At 48.4% G+C, this 18539-nt stretch overlaps 3 protein-coding genes across 3 annotated transcripts; 1 reads left to right on the top strand and 2 right to left on the bottom strand.

The window, feature by feature from the left end:
* Positions 1–1175: 1175 nt before the first annotated feature.
* On the bottom strand, positions 1176–16841 carry nonC (serine/threonine-protein kinase Smg1). The gene is made up of 9 exons (XM_017175005.3): positions 16074–16841; positions 15649–16009; positions 13291–15583; positions 9713–13219; positions 4955–5277; positions 3592–4903; positions 2563–3534; positions 2142–2499; positions 1176–2075 (listed from the first exon to the last, which is right to left on the bottom strand). The coding sequence occupies exons 1-9, from the start codon at positions 16480–16482 to the stop codon at positions 1876–1878; spliced, it is 9735 nt and encodes a 3244-aa protein (XP_017030494.1). The 5' UTR covers positions 16483–16841; the 3' UTR covers positions 1176–1875.
* Positions 7121–9583, top strand: mAChR-C (muscarinic Acetylcholine Receptor, C-type). The gene is made up of 2 exons (XM_017175006.3): positions 7121–8751; positions 8815–9583. The coding sequence occupies exons 1-2, from the start codon at positions 8267–8269 to the stop codon at positions 9581–9583; spliced, it is 1254 nt and encodes a 417-aa protein (XP_017030495.1). The 5' UTR covers positions 7121–8266.
* Positions 16842–17468: 627 nt separating the features above from the next.
* On the bottom strand, positions 17469–18475 carry Atx-1 (Ataxin 1). Its single transcript, XM_017175128.3, has 3 exons — positions 18302–18475; positions 18034–18244; positions 17469–17981 (listed from the first exon to the last, which is right to left on the bottom strand). Exons 1-3 carry the CDS (start codon positions 18352–18354, stop codon positions 17631–17633), a joined length of 615 nt encoding a protein of 204 aa, XP_017030617.1. The 5' UTR covers positions 18355–18475; the 3' UTR covers positions 17469–17630.
* Between the last annotated feature and the right edge of the window lie 64 nt (positions 18476–18539).

Raw genomic sequence — 18539 nt, 5'->3', positions numbered from 1 at the left:
TTTATTCTGTTGCAAGGAGCTTCATGGGCGGCACCGCGATCCTCCCTCTGTCCAGGACAGCGGGAGTTCCTCCGGTCCATTTAAAGCCATATTTGATAGTCGTTATCATTATAATTAACTACTGTATCCTGTATCCTGTATATTTACCATCATTTATGTATACTATTTCCCTTTGTTTTATCCTTGCTCATCGATGATTATGATATGTAATATGTATAAGAGCGACAAAAGTTTCCTTAGCAACGGGGGTACATATTTTGTAAATGAAAATATATATAACTTGAAAAATGTACTGTACAGATTATACAAACACACCACGACGCATGCATGCATATATAACGACTTGTATATGTATGTTATATACATATATAAAAAAAATATATATATTGAGATAAATTGTAACTGTATAACTATAGCGTTGCCTAATTGAGCGATCGAAGGATACACACACACACAACAACAACAACAACTGATTTCAATTCGAAACTAAAAATAAAAGCCAAGAAAAGTGCGACAACAAAGTTTTCTACATTGTTTTATATTTCTATTTTGTATTTGTTGTTCTTGATTTTTTTTGTATTTTGTCGCAAAAAAATTGGTGTAACTCTAATCGAAGAATATTTGAAACTTTTATAACCCAACCAAAGCGGCGAATAGAGCAAAGAGTATAAGAAACCAGACGTTTTAGCATAACGTTGGCGAAAATGTAACGAGTAACGAGTAAAATGCAAGTGAAACGAGATGAAAACTTTAGAAAATAAACGAGTGATTCTATATACCACACAAATGTAGTTTATTGTTATTATTATTTTGCTAAAAACAAACGACGATTATGGCTTGAAGAGTAACAAGTAACGAGAGAAAAAAATAGTACAATTTGGAGAGTAAACTCTGGCGATAGATTACTTTATATTTTATATCTTTTCAACCTGTAACGAGTAAGATGTAGCGAGTAACCCTTGAAAATCCCAGTAAAACAATTTCAATTTTTTATATATTTCAGCATTGCGTTTATTCATTTCAAATAACTAAAAACGAGAACAGGAAGCAGAACTGGCTTAAAACATTGCTGCTTTTTGTCCAGCTCCAAACTGGAGACCTGGAATCGCGTCCATATATATATAGGGGGGGAAGGGGTAGGGGGGTATAGTCTGTTAAATATATACGTATGTATATACCTACGTAAATGGTAGATTTAATATTGCTACACGATGAAATTTGGTAACACAATTATCGGCTTACAGTTAACATTGCTTCTTTCTTTCTTTTTTTGTGGGTTTTTTGAGCTTAACTAAAAAAAAAGAGGGTAGGGTAGGTAGGTGTTGGAACAACTTTGGCTTAAAACAAAAAACTACATTTAAAAAAAACGAAAAAAAAGAAACTAAGGAAAAGAAACTGAAAAAAAGATAAAATCTTGAGCCTGGAGGAGCCTGCTGACACAACAACAATGTTGAAACCTGGGATACCCGCCGCCATGAAACGTCCAGTTCTCTATATATCTTTGGACATGGTTCCGGGTTAGAATATCCGTTGGATCATAAAAGATCCTGGGCATTCTCTCACTCGCTCTTACTCTCTCTCTCTCTCTCCGGAGTGCGGCTTTTGTGTTTCGTCATCATTTTCGTTGTCCGTCTTCCGTCGTCGTCTATCGCTTAAGCAACTACACTTGGTTTGGGAGGAGGTGGCGGCCACACACTCGCCAGTGTTCCGCCAAGGCCAAGGCCTTGTTTGTAACCGGGAGGTTAGCCAGCCTTTTTGAGACCAAGACCAAGACCGAGACCGCGACCAAAAAGGAGATCCTAATTGCCCCCGGAAATTGTTTTGATGTGATGTCAAAGAAGCCGCCGAAAAGCGGCCAATCTGGTTTGGACCGACCTAGACCCATGGTGTCCAGCCCTCGTAAAGGACAGCCAGGTTATCCGGATTGATGGCCTCGCGTATGGCATAGTCCACCTGTTCGGCCACAGTGCTGCGTTGATTGCCATCCGGATCGCGACCCTCCAGCTTCATTCTGATCTTTTTCCAAACGGAAACGCCATAGGCATTGCGTTTTTGCTCGTGAAGATTAGAGGCACCTATAGAGAGGAGCGGGTATAATGGTAATCTCTCTGGGTCTTCTCTAGTAACCAGCCTTGACTTACCCTTAACCTGCGTGGTGAAAGTCTCGTAGGCATCCGGCTCACCCACTTGCACCCGCTGCAGTTGCTCCTCCAGGCTCTTGAAGAACTCGCTCACCTCCTGGCCGGCCATGGCCTGGATGAGCTGCAGCTGTTGTCTCCAGCTCTGGAGCATAACGGGATGCAGGCAACGACGTTCGGCGCACATATCCTTGCGCAGATCCATGAGCCGCTGAAAGAGGGACTGCAACAAGCGCTGGCAATCGCGGAGATGACCACAAAGCAGCTGAAGATCCGTGGGGACTAGTTTGCCCTGACCCTGAGCCTGGGCCTCGGCACAGAGGCTGCGGACATGAAAGCGTGGCATCTTCTCCTGCAGACGCTGTTTTGGGAGAGAGATTAGGAGAGATCGGGGATAGAGGAAGTGGGAAACCCCTCTGCCTACCTGAGTTTCCTTGACCAAAGTGCAGAGGAATCGATGCTTGCCCTGCTGTTCACACTCCAAGGCCGCCATTTCGCGCTGTAATTTGCATGTCTGCTCCTCGAGCAGCCCCTGAACATTCTCCAGCCAATACGAATCGATGGCACCCTCGGGATCCAGTAGTTCCACAATGCCCTGCTCCACCGGACTGATCCGAGAGCAGCTGGTCTGCCACTGGCCATGGGCAGCCAGCCAATTCTCCAAGTGTTCCACCAACAGCAGCTGTTGCTGTGGCTGCTGCTGCTGCTGCTCTAGCCGGGACACAGCTCCAGCGGCTTCTGCTAGCCGTTGTAGTACACTCACATGTCCTGCCACCTGCTGGGCCTGATCCTGTTCGGTTCGCAGGAAACTATCAATATGATTTCGATTCCAGTTGCTGCGCTGCGTCTGCAGGTGGCTAAGCTGTGACTCTAGTCCCGCCTGGAGTAGCTGCAAAGCAGCCAAATCTCTGTCCAATTGCTGCCAGCTTTCGCCAATGAGCAACGCCAGCTTGGGGCGGCTAACAATGTGATGGCCGCAAGGCAATTGCTGACCCAAAGCCTCCGAATAGGCCCAATATTGGGCCGAGGCGGCCAGGGTATGCAGCTCCACTTGCTGATTGAGGAGCGTCAACTCTGCCTGGCTTTGCTGGAGGCTGCCATCCGCTTGAAGCGAAATGAATAAACTCTCGCAGAGATGATCCGCTTGGGCGGCATCACCCAGGGAACTGCAATTCGCGGCGGGCTGACACTGTGGACCCATCGAAGTGTAGAAGTTGCGGGCCAGCAGAGGCAACAAGCCAGCCAAACAATCCGATTGGAGGCTATGGATGAGTCCCAGCATGGGGCGTGCCATCTCCCGGACATCGCAGGTGCGACTGGTCTCCAGGCTTTCGCTGATTAGGCCAAAGAACAGCTCGTCCTCCAGCTCCAGGCGATTCTTGAACAGGCTTAAGGCCTTCAAAAACAAGAATCTTATGCATAATGATCTTTAGGGGGTTTGGGAAATACTCACCAGTAGCTGCTTCTGCATCTGCATATCCTTTCCATCCTCCAGCAACATTTTAACACTCCGCATCAGCGCATTCAGCCCGGCGGAAGCCAACTGAAACTGCTCAAAGGCAGGCTGGAGGGTTAACATAAAGCGACGCTCCGCTGGCAGCTCCTCTGCCGGCTGATCTCGCTCTAGGGTGGCCTCGAAATACAACTGCCCCAGGCTAACCGAACTCAGATGGCACATGGCACTCAGCTGGCCCAGATTGGGCTGGAGCAACAGCAGCCGATAGATACTGCCTGGTAGCTCGTATTCAAAGAATTGCTTTAGATTCAACAAGGCGGTTAGCAGGCTCTCCATTTGCCCGAGATACAAATCATCTTGCATGGCCACCAGCACACCCTGGCACATGGAACGCACCAGATGGATAAAGTGCAGCTGATGCTGCAGTAACTCCTCATTCTCGGCAGCCAAGGCGGCCTGTTCATAGGCTCCAAAGGCTAAACCTGCTCGATCTAAAGTACGCACCAGGCTGGCCTTGAGCAGGAGCAGACTGCAGCCACTTTGACCTATGGCTGAAAGCAATGCCGGAGTAGTTGGACCCTGTTTGGCGGCATAACCTTGCGTGGCCTCCTGCAGCTGGCGGTTGTGATGCAGCCAGGCGGTTTCCAAGGCCTCGGCCACACCCACTACATCGGCGGTGCAAATGATGGAGCTGGAAGTTGAATTTGGTTGACTGGTGGTTCCTCCTCTGTTTTGGATGTAGGCCCCATAGCTATCGTGGAAGCGCACAAATAGATTCTGGCGATGGCTTTGCTCTGGGAAGAAGTTCATCACTGCCGCATACTGCTGCAAATGCTCGGATGTCTGGAGAGCTGTCTGATCCAGGCGGGTCATTAGCTCCTCCAACTGACCACGCATTCCCTCGTAACCCGAAAGCTTGAGCACCTCCGGCAAGGTGGCCTTAGTGCCTCCCCTATCCATCTCCATTTGCAGCTGCATAAGCTGTGAATGCAACTCGGCCAGGTGATATGGCTGCAGGCATTGGCCATAGCTGCTGAGGAGGCACTGCACCTGGACAAAGTCCGACTGCCGTTCGGCACTGAGCTTGGCCAGTGCCTCCGAGTGGCCACGACGCACGGCATGACGCAGGGAGGCCGTATTGAAGCTATGACTTTCGATGGCCGTACCCAAAGATTTGATTTCGGCAATTAAAGCGCTGCGCTGGTTGAGCTCCACCAGTTCTTGTTCGGCCGCCAGGCGTTGGGTTTGCACTTCCTGCATATTGCCCACCTCCTGGTCCATTTCCTGCAGCTGCATTAGCATCTCCAATCTGGAAAGAATCAAATGAAATGAAGAAAATAGTGGCAAACTCTTTACTTACTTATTGCCCGCCCAGTACTTCTGCAGGAGTGTCATCTTGGCCAAAAAGTGCTGCCGCTTGACATCCCAGTCGTGGGCCTTGCCCTTGCTCTTGTCCTTCTTGTAGCCCTTGAGCTCACCACCTGTTGTGTTGGTGACTGCGCTAGGTGCTCCTCCTCCAGCTGCCTGATGCTTGGCTCCTAGGGATCGACGTAGGGCCTGGGCATCATCGTTGGTCCAGTCCACCAAGGGATCGTAGACGAAGGCCTCCAGCAGGGTTAGAAGGGTCTCGCGCTCCTTGCGCATTACCTTAAGGACGTATTCGCAGCCTAGGCGGAAGGAGCCCTGGAAAAAATGGATTATTGATGATGGGAATTGTGGAAAGTGGTGTTCATTTTACAGAATGAACAAGTGGAAGAAATAAAAGTATTTACAATTTTTTCAAAATTTTTGTAATATAAAAAATTAGATTCTGATTTCAGTCAAAATCTTGCAACCTAGTGAAGGAGTCATTTCCGACTCCATAAACCATATATATTCTTGATCAGCATCAACAGGCGCGTCTTTCTAGACATGTCCCGAAAAAATTTAAATTTTTAAATTTTTTTCAAAATTTTAATTTTCAAAAATTTTAAATTGAGTATGCAGATTTTTTAACTGTAAAAAATCTTGCACAGAACAGTTTTCTGATTTAAAATTAATGCCCTTTTGCCCGAGTTATGGTATTTTTAAATTTGAAAATTTATTTAAAAAATCAAGAAGTTTTTTTAATATAAAAAATCAGATTTTATAATACAACATAATATTTTTTAAGTGAAGGAGTCATTTCCGACCCTATAAACCATATATATTCTTGATCAGCATTAACAGGCGATTCGTTTAAGCCAAGTCCGGAGGAAAACTAATTTTGAGCCATTTTTTCGAAATTTGATAAGGGGTTACATCATTAAAATTCGCAAAAACTGACCAAAATTGTTTTTTCTAACTAAGTATGCAGATTTGTTAACCTCATAAAAACTAACACAGAACAGTTTTTCGATTTAAAATTATTTGCATTTTTGGCAGAGTTATCATATTTTTTAATATAAAAAATCAGATTTTATAATACAAAATAATATTTTTCTAGGTGAAGGAATAATTTCCGACCCCATAAACCATATATATTCTTGATCAGCATTAAAATACGAATCGTTTAAGCCATGTTTGGAGGAAATCAAATTTTGAGCCATTTTTGCGAAATTTGGGTTACATCATTAAAATTCTCAAAAAATTAACCAAAATTTCAATTTCTTAAAATTTTAAATTTGGTATACAGATTTGTTAAGCTTTCAAAAACTAGCATAGAAAAGCTTACCGCAATGAATTTGATGCTTTTTTGACTGAGTTATGGGTTTTTTCAACTTTGATATGTATTAAAAAATAAATAATTAAGATAATTATTTAAATTAGATTACAAAAATTAAAATAGATTACAAGTGCTCTTCCACTTAGAGAGTAAGCTATAGAAGTTCAAGATCCACTTGATCTCAACCTCATCCCCCCCACTTTATATATGTATGTATATGCTTTATTCACACGCCCATAAATGGGGCATGGGGGCAAATAGGGTTGTCCATCATAAATGGAAAACAAATGTGACGGCTTTTTGGCGGAACCATTTCCATCTGTTGCAAAGCACACGCACAGATATCCAACGATATGGATACGATTGGATATAGTATTAGCAATGCTGATTTTATGGCAGAACGAGAAACGGGACCAGCCAACAAACCGAACCATAACCATGTTCTACATACACGACCTCGACTGCTGGCCACGGCATCAAAGCTAATCGCTGTTTACAATTGCAGATTGGCCCGTAATTTATGTGATAAGAGGGCCATTGTCTGATTTACCAGGGTAAACCAAAAGGGTATTGAAAAGGGTATCGAAAGACTGTCCTATGGTATCCCAATGGTATCTGGTCCTTGCTGGTTGAATGCTTTCTCCCCAGAGGTTCCTGGGTTTCTGTACTAAGCCACGACCAGGAGAAATCTTACCTCTAAGTTACAGGAAAAGAAATAACAGTAAAGGGTTAGACAAGGTTAGCGAACTGCAGGATTCTTTAAGGATCTCTTGAGACTATTCTTTATGAGTACTATTAGAATACTTCTAGAAGGAGAAGTATATGAGATCATAAATAGTATTTAAGGAAATATTTACGGAAATATAAACAAGCCTTAAAGTGATTGAAAAGTTTGCAAATTCTAGGATCTCCAGGTTTTATAATCTTCAACTATTATTTAAGGAAAATACATAATATAATCACAGATATCTCGAGTTAATGAAGTAAAAGTTAAGAGTAAACTCAAAGGTAAACTCAAGATTTCACCAATTAAAAGACCAAAAGTTAAAGTAACTCCTAGGTCTTGTTATTCCCTGCACTCCCTACCCTTTTTTCAGGATACATAAGGATATGATATGAGATGATATAGTAGCTATAGTAGCTGCAACAGGTGCTCTTCTTGCTAAGTTAAAGGAAAAGTATAAAGGGTAAAAGCGATTGAAAGGTAGGATCTTTCGAGGAACTCCTGAGACTAGAATCTAAGACTAGAATTAAAGGATCACATTAATAATCTTATATTTTTACTATTATCAATAATTATTATTATATTATTAATAGTATTAAAGATTTTTCAATTTAAAAAAGTAAAAATTAAAGTAACTTCAAGGTCTTTTCAGGGATTTCTCTAGTTAAAAGACTAAAGATTACAATAACTCAAAAACTGATCTTAACCTGCTCTTCCTAGACTCTTTTTAAGGATCTATATATCTTATTTAGAAGAAGTTAGTTCCCCAAAACCTGATGTATATATAGCAATCATTAGTCACTGGAAATTTCCATACTCTATGCTAGGGAGATGTATCCAATGGATCCCATGCAACCAATGTTTGTGGCAACCGAAAGTGTTTTGTATATCATAGTTTTATTTTTTTATTTTTTCTCTTTTTTTTTTTTTTTTGGTGCTTTATCAATCTATTTTTGGGGGGCTAATCTGTCGAAAACCCCCAGCGATCTGTGTGCATTCTGTCGCGGCCTGGGAGACCATCACTCCAGTGGGTGAAGTGGCCGGAATGGATAGCGAATCTTATCAACGGGATTGTGGTTCTCACGCTGGCTCTAGCTTTAACCCAGTGGTATCAGTTACCAGCGGGTGAAACGTAAACAAACGACGCCCACGAAACCGACAAAAAAAAAACCGAGTGTAGAGAACCCGAAGTCCTGGCCAGCCAGCCGGCAGACGTTTGCCCACTGGCCTCGCGTTCGCTTCGTTAAACCAGCAGCAGCGGAGTCATGGCCTCCTCATCATCATCATCATCATCATCGTCATGGGATTACCCGCCGATGCTGGAGGGATTACGTGGGGAAAATGACTCGGAATCAACGCTGGTCATGATGCCGTCACAGACAACTCCTGCATATAGCTTCACGCCCGGTCACATCCTCTGGCTGGTGATCAATGCTCTGCTGTTTGCCTTGATCCTCGGTGGAAATATCCTAACCATAGTGGCGGTTAGAACCTGCCGACATCTGCGCTCGGTCATCTCCAACCTGTTTATTCTCTCCCTGGCTGTTTCCGACTTTTGTGTGGGTCTGGCTTTGCCCTATCACCTGGTCTTCTACATGGGCTCTGGCGGCGATGGTATTGGCGCCATGCGAGCTCCTTGTTTACTGAGATTTTTCTTACTAATCTGCGCCTGCTGTGTGTCCATGCTGACGCTCATCTCCATAGCTGTGGATCGTTATATAGCAGTGGTTTATGCTTTGCATTACAGGAGGTAAGGCGAAGGCTTAATCTTAATCTTAATTGGTGGCTCTTTTAATCTTTCTTTCTTCACCAGATACATGACCAGGCGAGTGGCCTACAGCATCATCATTTGCAACTGGTCACTGGGCGCCTTGGTGGCTCTACTTCCGGTATTTTGGAATCGCTGGCCCGATGCCCAGGCCTGTGAATTTGATGAGGTCCTGGCACCTGGTTATATAGCTGGGGTAATTACCCCTGGATTTGTCATCATTTGGATTTGCATGCTTCTCGTTTACTGGCGAATCATGAGGGAGGCCACCCGGCAGGCCCAGAGACTCCGTCAGTCGGTGGTTTACAATACGGATGAGGCCACCACCATGCGGAGTCTGATACTCCATCCGGACTGGAAGAGTGTCCAGATAGTGGTCTTTATCATGGGCTGCTTTACCATTTGCTGGCTGCCCTACTTTTGTGTGGCCATTGCCCAGTTGTTTAGCATGTGCCGGAGCAGTTCGATGATCTACAAGGTTACCTTCTCCCTGGCCATGGCCAATTCAGCCCTGAATCCCATTATTTACTCGTGGAAGAACTCGGGTTTCCGGCGAGCCTTTGCCCAGACGCTGTGCTGTCGGACGGCCAGGCAGTGCGAGGATCAGCTGCCTGGTGAGAGTAAGCAGCGCATGGAGGGCACTAACTCCTCCATGGGGTATCAGCAGCAGCAGCAGGAGGTCAAGAGGGAGGTCAAAGAGGAGATCAACAAGAAGGAGATCAAAGAGGAGGTGAATCAGGAGGTGAAGCAGGAGATGAAGCAGGAGATGATGAAGTTGGAATTAAAAATGGAGATCAAGGAGATCACAAAATGAAAGAGAAACCTCTGTTCCATCGAAAAAAAAAACCAAAAAACCTGTTTTTTAAGGGGGGGTTTAGGTTAAATCGTTAAAAACAAACATTTTTAAATGAAAATTAAAACTATAATTAATTCAAGGACTCACCTCAATCCCTGTTATGCCCAGGGCATGCACTAGATTCTGGGTAAGACGGAAGGGCACCTTCTCCGGTATCCTCAGCGTGCGTCCCTTCTCGAAGCAGACATTGTAGTCAATGTGGACAATGTTGCCGCTACCCAGGTTGATCAAGACATTGTCCAAGTGCCGATCGCCCAGGCCAATGACATAGCCAATCATGGACATGACGCTCATGCAGCGGGCATAGCGACGCACCGATTGCCGCCACTCGGCGGCATTACCCGCCTGGCACCACAGCTCCCGGGCCAGCAGATCTCCCGGCGTTTCCTGCGACAACTCCGCCAGGACCTGCCTCAAGGCCGCGATGGGCCACTGCCTTCGTGGATCACTCACGTGGAGATTATGCTTGGCCAGCAGCGGCGATAATTTGCTGTAATACAAGTCCGTAAAGCGACGCGTGGCATTGGCTCCTCCTGCTGCCGCCCCAGCTCCTGCTCCTGGTCCTGTTTTACCCGATGCCTGCGGCGGCTGTCGCTGTTGCCACTTTTTGTACAAAGCAAACAGGGGAGTCACTCCATCCACCCAGCTAATCAAACCCGACTGCGGGCCCAGCGGTATCACCGAGTAGTGATGGGCACGATAGCAACCATTGCCGGGGGCATCACTCCTGCAGGCCATAATGGCATTCGAAATGGACAGAAACTGCATGATGCGCTCGTCCAAATGGAGATCCTCCATGCCCTTGAACAGGAACGTATACCGCTGACCATTGCTCCCATAAAAAGCCACCTTTTTGGGTTTCGTTTTGGTGGGCAGGACACACACAGTGCCCTCCACGCTCTCGATAAACACCTTTTCATCCTCATCGTGGGCATCCAGGCCGGGCATGCAGATCCTCATGCGTCCCAGACCGCACAGAACCGGACTCAGGCTCTGCATTTTGAGGGTGCTCCCCGTGCCGCGTATCATGTTGGCTTGGAGGATGTGATACAGCTGCTTCAGCTTGTCCCAGGCCTCGGGATACCGGCGCATCCTCAAGGCCTCCAGGGTGGCCTTAATGGGTGCATCGAAACGCTTGCGAAAGCTACGCTCGTAGCTGGTCTCCGGCGGACGGGCGGTGAGTGCAGCCAGAGCCTCCAAATCAGCCAGAAGCTGTGGTCGCCAGACATTAAAGCGATTGTTCTTGCCCTCGTGGTCATCCGCACGGAATTCAGTGGCCAAAGCGCTCACCCGGCTCACATAGGTGTTGTAAATGTTGGCCAGCGAGTGAATCCAGTACTCATCCCATAGAAGACACACTCGTCTCAGCTCCTTGACCATCAGCTGGACATGCTGCACTGCCTCCGGCGCCTGCTTGGACAATGCATTCAGCAGATAACCATAGCAGCAGGCATCCTCAGTGGAGGGTTGTTCTGGGACACAGCTCCCAGCTGCTGCCTTGACATCACCACCCCCCTGCTGCTCTCTGTTGGCTCCCACCACAGCTGGAAAGATGACCAACTGGGGGCGACTCTCGGCCAGGCGGCACAGCAAAGCACAAACGCTCTTCCTCACATAGGGTTCATGGTGATTGAGGCGACTGAACAGCTGGGGGATAATCACCTTCCAGGGGGCAATGGGTGTGTTGCTAAGACCCTGTTCGAGGACCTCCTGCAGACCACTGGCATGCTTGACAATCAGCCGGAGCAGGCGCAAAGTGGTGGTCACCAGATTGCTGTCATCCACCTGAAAGCGTCCCTCTAATGGAACACCCTGACCACCCGAACCCTGACCCACCGACTTGACCTGGAGATACTGGAAGTAACAGCGGGCTGCATCCCTGTAGTAATCATAGGTATTGGCTATGGCTCTGCGCCAGATTTTGAGCACCTCGTCCAGCATTTCCGGTGGACTCTCCGCCAGCAAAGGCAGTCTCCTTAGGCAAGCCTTGGCCGCCTCATCATCTCTAGCCCGTGCCGCCTCGGGGCACACTTCCACGCATTTGGCCGGCGGCTGTTCCATGCTCAAAGCCTGCAGGAGTTCATTCAGACCCTCGCTATCCAGGGGCTGAGGCAAGTCCAGGGCCTGACTGATGGCCGCCACATGCGACTGGGTGAGCACAGTGCCGCTGTCCACGATCTTTTTGCCCCAGCGATAGCACCAGTTGCCATAGGCTATCAGGGCCTCCTCGCCATTGGGCCGCTGCCTGAGGCTGGCATGGACGAGGCGGGCCACCAGGCTCTCGGCCTGGGGAATGGCCAGAGGTTGGCCCGCATTGCAGGTCAAAGGGCACTCGGGTAGCTCCTCCAAAAGCTGGGCAAGCACAGGCGATTGTTGGGTAACCAAACCACTGCAGCTCCTGGCGGCTATCCAATCGGAGAGATGCAGCAGAAGATCGGCGGCGGCTCCCTGGCCACTTTGCTGGAGATTCAGGCAAAGGGAGGCGCAAATATCCAGGGAACTGGGCAGCTCTCCGCAGGGTAATATTTGCTGCTGTTGAAGATGCAGGCACTTGACCAGCTCTATGTAACCTCGTTTCAGTTCGGCATCCTCTAAGGGTGGCAGAGAGGCCAACTCCGCGGCTATATCCTCCAGCGGCTGTCCAAAGAACTGTCTCAGCAGAGACTGCGACAACTGTAGGTTGCCCTCCTCCCGGGCAGCGGCGGCAGCATCCAAGCACAAGGTCTCCCAGCTTCCCTGAGCACAATGCTGGCGGAGGAGCTGCGTCCAGGCCAGGCAACGCATCAAAATGGCACTGCACACGCTCGGACCAGGTCGTGAAGGCAATCTTTCACTCCTCATCCCCTCCAGCGGCAGCAGGCATAGCTCTTGGTTGCCGCCCACCGCCTGGGCAATGTGTCTAAGTAATGTAAGCTCCTGGCAGGGTCGCTGATTGCAGCTGGGATTCAGGAGACTGTCACGCCATTGGGTGTCCAAAAGGCTCAAGACATTGCCAGGCAGGCATTGCCACTCCAAGAGCTTGTGCTGCACCAGATCCTCGGTGCGCTGATGGACCTGGACCGTTGAGAAGCTGGCATGGCCCGGAGAAGTCGTCTCCTCCCAGCTATTGGGCCACAGGCTAAGCTGCTGCAAGGCCCCACCCAGCTCCTCGGAGCTGGAAGCCGCCTCTCCACGGGCTAGTAGTCGTTCCAAAGCACTCACCTCCACATTGCTGCGCTGCAGGAAGGGATTCAGTTCGCAGTCCTCGCTTCGTTGCTGCTTCAATTCCACCAGCTGTGACCACTGGCCGGTGTCCTGGAGGCATTGCATGATCTGGGCCAGTAGAAATTGTCGGGTTAAAGGCTCCAATTCACCAGTTTCACCATCATTCAAGAGGCTACGATAGCCGGCCAAAGCGGATTCGGTTTTGCCTGCCGCCTGATCAGCCGCCTGTTGAAGCCACTGGAAGGACTTGTTGCCTCCGCTCTTGGACCTCGCCCAAATGTAGAGTCCTCTTAGGGAGTCTGCCTCCCGGCAGCTGACCCAGGCCCAGGCCAGGTACACAATAGCCTGGCCAAAGGTGGCATCCGGCGGCTTCTGGGTGAGCAGGATTTGCTGTGAAAAAAGAAAGAGAAATCTTCATTCAGGGGAATCCCCACACAAGATCTCCCTGAGATAATCCTCACCTGGGCATAGCGTATAACCAACTCCGGCTGCTGGACATGCATGGCTATGATCACCACGCCTATGCGTATCCTATTGAACCACGACTGACAGGTGGGATTGTTCAAGCGAAAGAAGGCCGCCACTGGTTTCTCCGGCGGACGCAAGGCAAAGGCACTACCCTCGGCGGCATTGTAAATCAGCTTCTCCAGGGCATCCAGGAAACCCAGCAGCATGCCCAGATTGGCCTGCATGTGGGAGAGCTCCTCCAGCGACAGATTGTCCAGAGCCGAACGCTCCGTTTCCTTGGCACAGCCGCTCAGGAGGCGGGCATGCCTCATTATGATGGCCTCAAAGCCCAGGAATGTGTCCTGCGGCTTGCCCAGCGTTGTCCTCAGCCGCTGATCCACACAATATCGAGCCGCCTCGAACTGGAGCCAGGCGGTGGCCAGACGCTGGCAGCGACGTGTGCACTGCGACAGCTTATCCTGTCGCTCATCCTGCGGTGCCACCTGGCAGCTGCGCACAAAGAGATCCCGGATGCCATGGCTATTGCTGGTTAGTGGCTGCTGTTCCGGCTGCTGCAGACGCTCTACAAAATCCCGAAAGACCGTATCTCTTACGGCGCTGCACTGGCTCATCCTTTGCTGCCACACGCACAGCCGGCGACTGGTCATGCCCGGCAGGGAGTAGACGCCGCAGCCCGGCAGGGTCACATGCAGCGGCAGCTGGGCATAGATCTGGGCAAACAGGCCATGGTGCCCGGTGTGGGCCAAGACCTGCAGCTGCTGGAGGGCAGTATCCCTGTACAGGACAAGCAACTCGGTTGGATGTTGATGTGGTCCATACTCCAGGACACTCTGCATGCAGGCGCCACTCTCCAAGGGTGTCCATTTGGCCGCTTGGCAGGCAATGTTCCGGCAGATGCCTTGAAAGTGCGGCTGTTCCATCAACAGACGAGCCTTCTCCCGGCATTCTGTGAGGATTAACTGGGTCCACTGCAGCAGGATGCGTAGATTATTGGGTGCCAATTGGCTGGCCTCCTTGAGTATGTTGTCCAGGAAGCGCAGAATGCTGGCAAAGCTGTGGGCCGTGGGCGAGGTATTCTCGCTGTGAAGATCCTGTTGATCCCTCAAAAGGCTGGAGTTTGAGCGGAAATTGTGATTGGCCTGGCAGTGAACCACCAGGAGGCTCAACACAGCCTGATGGGTGGCTGGATACCGGCTCCATATGGCCATGTCCTGGGCCCGGCAATTGGTGAGGAGTAGCTCCAAAATCGAGGGCTGACAGGCGTACATTCCAATTATCGAGGAGGTTTGCTTGGCCAAGGCAGCCAAGGCGGCCAGGTGGAAGACCATCAAGAGACCCGCCTCCTCGCTGGCCCTGCTGCAGGGCATGCTGCTGCTGCTCCTTTGCAGCTCCCCAACACACTCGTCCACATCCGCCACCAGATGCTTGTAGGCCTGCTGCAGCAGCGGGACATTCCTGATGAGCAGGGTCTCCTGGCAGGTGCGCAGGAGCAGCCTATAGCCCTTGCCGCCCGGCGTCTCCCTTTTCAAGGCCGCCAAATAAGGACAAGATTGGAATATCAATGAAACCAAAGTCTTGGGCAGGCGGGCACGTAGCCTTCTCACAGTGCAAAGCAGCAAATAAAGAAGGCTCTGCCTCTGGATGTCACTCAGCAGATGCACCTCCTCAAATTGCCGCAAGAGCAGCTCCTCTACGGTGCCCGCCTCCAGGCCACCAAATCCATTCATCAGGCAAATGCACAGCAATTCATTCACACTGACCAAAGCCGCGTCCGTGGTTAGCAGGATTCTGGGCTGTATCCTAACCAGATGATCCACCGCCAGCTGGACAATGGACTCGCAGGTTGGGATGCCCTCGAACATTTGCATGCGGGCCATGCACTTCAACAGGGTATTAAAGGCACCCACAAAGGCGCCCATGCGTCCCACCGCTGCCTCGCACTCCTCAAAGTCCAGCGCCGTAATGTCCTCCACGAACTGGGCCAACAAACCATAGCTAAAGTCAATCTGCTTGCTAAAGTATGGAGTCAATTGCTCCAGCACCTGGGCACAGTGCGCCTTCAGCTGGGCGGGCTGACCCGTGGTAACCTCCAGTTGCCAGCCAATGATGATGTCCACCACATCCGTGAAATGGCACTCGAAGGCCTCGCGGTAGCTGGCCGAGAACAGGACCAAAGTATTGCTGATCACCATAAAGATTTCGGCATTCTCAGCCGTCTCCAGAAAGTCCTTGAGCAGCAGCATAATCTTGTCGGAGTAGGGATGCAGCTCGCACTTGGTGTCGCAGCTGGAAAGAGAAGGAAACCAGGATGGATTGAAGGATTAGGGTGGAATATATCTAGGGGAGTGTACCTGAGTGTGGATCGCAAAGCCAGAATCAAATACTTTTGCATCCGCTTGCCGCTCCTGTAGTTCTTCACTATGAACTCCTCGTAGATGGGATACGACTTCCTGTTGAGGTAACCAATCACTCCCAGGATCTTGCTGCACTCCTCCAGCACTGGCACCGGGCATTGCTTGAACAGGATCAGCATGCTCTCCAAGATCCAGACAAAGGAGCACGACATGTAACCCATATTGAGGGGCGTGCGCACTGCCTGATCCAGTTTGCTGCACAGCTCCAAGGCCACCGCAGGATTGGTTTCATTGGACAGCCGACGGATGATCTTCGAGAGACGCAGTTCATCGCCATTGCTGGATGCTGATGGATCACCTAAAGGCACAAAACCAGCCATTAAGAGGTTAAGGTCAAGGTTAAACCTAACCGCGCGACTCACCTTTGTTTTGGTAGCCACCTTTGCGATTGCAACCCTTCATTTGCAGGCCAAGATGTAGGTTCTCGTGGCCACGCAGGGCCATCGTGTGGGCCAGGGCCTGGGCCATCTCATGGGGCTTGCTGCAATTGCTATTGGTGAAGCTGCAACTAGTGGTCCACAGGGAATGGGAATCGCTGGTGCTGGTGCCACCGCTTATGCTGCCAATGCCACTGGTCGTCTCGCTGAACGCCGTGCGATGGTTGACAATGCCATTATTGTTATTATTGCCATTGTTGTTCCGGAGAACGCAGAACGCGTGGAGCGCGGGCGACGACGACGACGACGACTCCTCCTCGTTCGACGTTCCATTGTAGTTGTCCGGCTGGAGCGCGTCCTTCATTGGGTGTACGGGCGGCGCTAGCGCAGACATTAAGACTCCCCAGCTCGGGAAGCATCAATTACGGATTAATATACCAACGAAATTCGCGTTATTTCTCTTTTATTTTCTTGTATTTTCTTGTTTTTTTTTGTCCAAAACACCAGTTAGCGATGGACCAACAACGAGCTCATTATCGATAATAGTTGGATCCCTCCGATAACAGCCAATCACCCATCGATTGAGGGAAGCCCCCGAGGAGAAATTGAGTTATTTTATTTACTAATTACTTTCAATTGAAAGCACACGGAATTTGGGACGTTCATTTGGTGTTTATAAATTCATTTGTATGGAAATGCCAAGCCAAGTGGCAGGAAATGTTCAGTGAAAGTTGCTAGCTGTGCAAGAAAAATTTGTATATATGAAAAAGGGAATTTCTATAATTGAAACTATGCTCGTTGGTAACTGAGATTTATTTAGGAATATCTAATTAAGAATATTTTAATAACTGAATTTGTTTATTTCGTGGCAAGCAGCCGATAAAAAACTGTTGAATGCAGCTAGGCGCTATCGAAGTTGTGGCGCCACTTGGCTGTTTGTTATCGATAATGTAAGGGCTATCGGTCCTTGCAACGGAAATTTGCAGGAATTTATTTTTAAATTTTATAATTACTAAAAAAAATACACAAAAATTTTAATTTTTTCTTTTTTTAATTTATTTGAACAGAAAAAAAGAGGCTGTAATTTACATGGAATATTTTTGTGATTTAAAGTTAAATATTGAATTTATTTATTTTTTTGTCGCGAAAACTAATGTTTAAATATTTTAAAATTTTATAATTATTAAAAAATACAAAAAAAAAAGTATTGTTTACTGGCACTATTTTTAAAATGTATTTTACCAAAAACAAAAAAACAATTTACTGATAAGAATATTTTTTTAAATTGAAATTTAAATTTTTAAAAATACACAAAAATTTTATTATCCCTTGCACCATTTTTAATTTTTATTAAACAAAATAAATAAAAAAAGGAAGCAATTTACAAAGTTCTTAAACTACTTTTAAAGACAAACTCCTAAGAATATCAATGAAGATATTCATGATTCGCTTTATTTATGTTTTTTTTTTACTATAATTATGATTTCTTATTTTTTTATATTTTATTTTGATTAATTATTATCCTCCCTTCAGTTGATCCTGCTAATCCTGTAGCTTATTCATCATGTGCTGCGTGTAGGCAGCCACAAAGTTGGCCATTTGGGCATAGACCTGATACGGATGCTCAAACGGTGGCGGCAAAGCACCCGCCGGCGGATTATACTGCACTGGCTGACGTGGAGGCTCAGCCCTTGGACATGGTGGCACTGGCAACGGCACCGGCAAAGGCGGCGGAGCTAACTCCTCCCTTTGGACCAACGACAGACAAATGTCGCCCACCTGCAGCTGCTGACACTTGAGCTCGTACAGCTGCAGCGACAACTGGGGATTGCAGGAGGCCCAGCCCTGGCCATATACAAAGAGGGGATGCCCCGGCTGCACCTCCATGAGCACCTGCATAAGAGAGATGGGGTTTACTAACATCCTGAAAGTAGGAGTAGCTTACCTTGTCATGCTGGGTGTCATAGCTAAAGGTAATGGTCACTCCCTGACCACCACGATCGATACGCACCACTGTGGCCTCGCGCAGATCAAAGATCTGGCTGCGCAAAGCCGACTGTATAAAGTCCTCGGTGCGTATGTCCTCCACACGACGCAGAGATCCACTGGAGAGCTCTATGTAAGAGCCGCGATGAAAGCAGCTCACCTCCGGCTGACTGCAAATGGAAACCCATTGAAGGTGCAAACTGGATCAAGGAGGAAGCCTAGCTTACTTGATGGGTAGCTGCTGCTGCTGGGGATGCCTCCTGTAGCCGTAGCTGGCCATGTTCTCCTGACTTGTTCTTCCGCGTAGCAACTAGCCTCAACTGAGCCGCACTGGGATCTTGATATACCAATAAATATATTCATTCAGTCGAGGTGTTTTCCGCGGAATTTCCACGAATGTGGCCCACTCATATAGCCCAGCTGGTGCCGGGTACCTAAGGCCTGCTTTTTGAAGCCATAATCTGC

The sequence above is a fragment of the Drosophila kikkawai genome, chromosome X, assembly GCF_030179895.1.
Source record: "Drosophila kikkawai strain 14028-0561.14 chromosome X, DkikHiC1v2, whole genome shotgun sequence".
Classification (NCBI taxonomy): Eukaryota; Metazoa; Arthropoda; class Insecta; order Diptera; family Drosophilidae; genus Drosophila; species Drosophila kikkawai.
The sequence above is the reverse complement of the archived record's forward strand: the minus strand, read 5'-3'. Positions and strand labels throughout refer to the sequence as shown.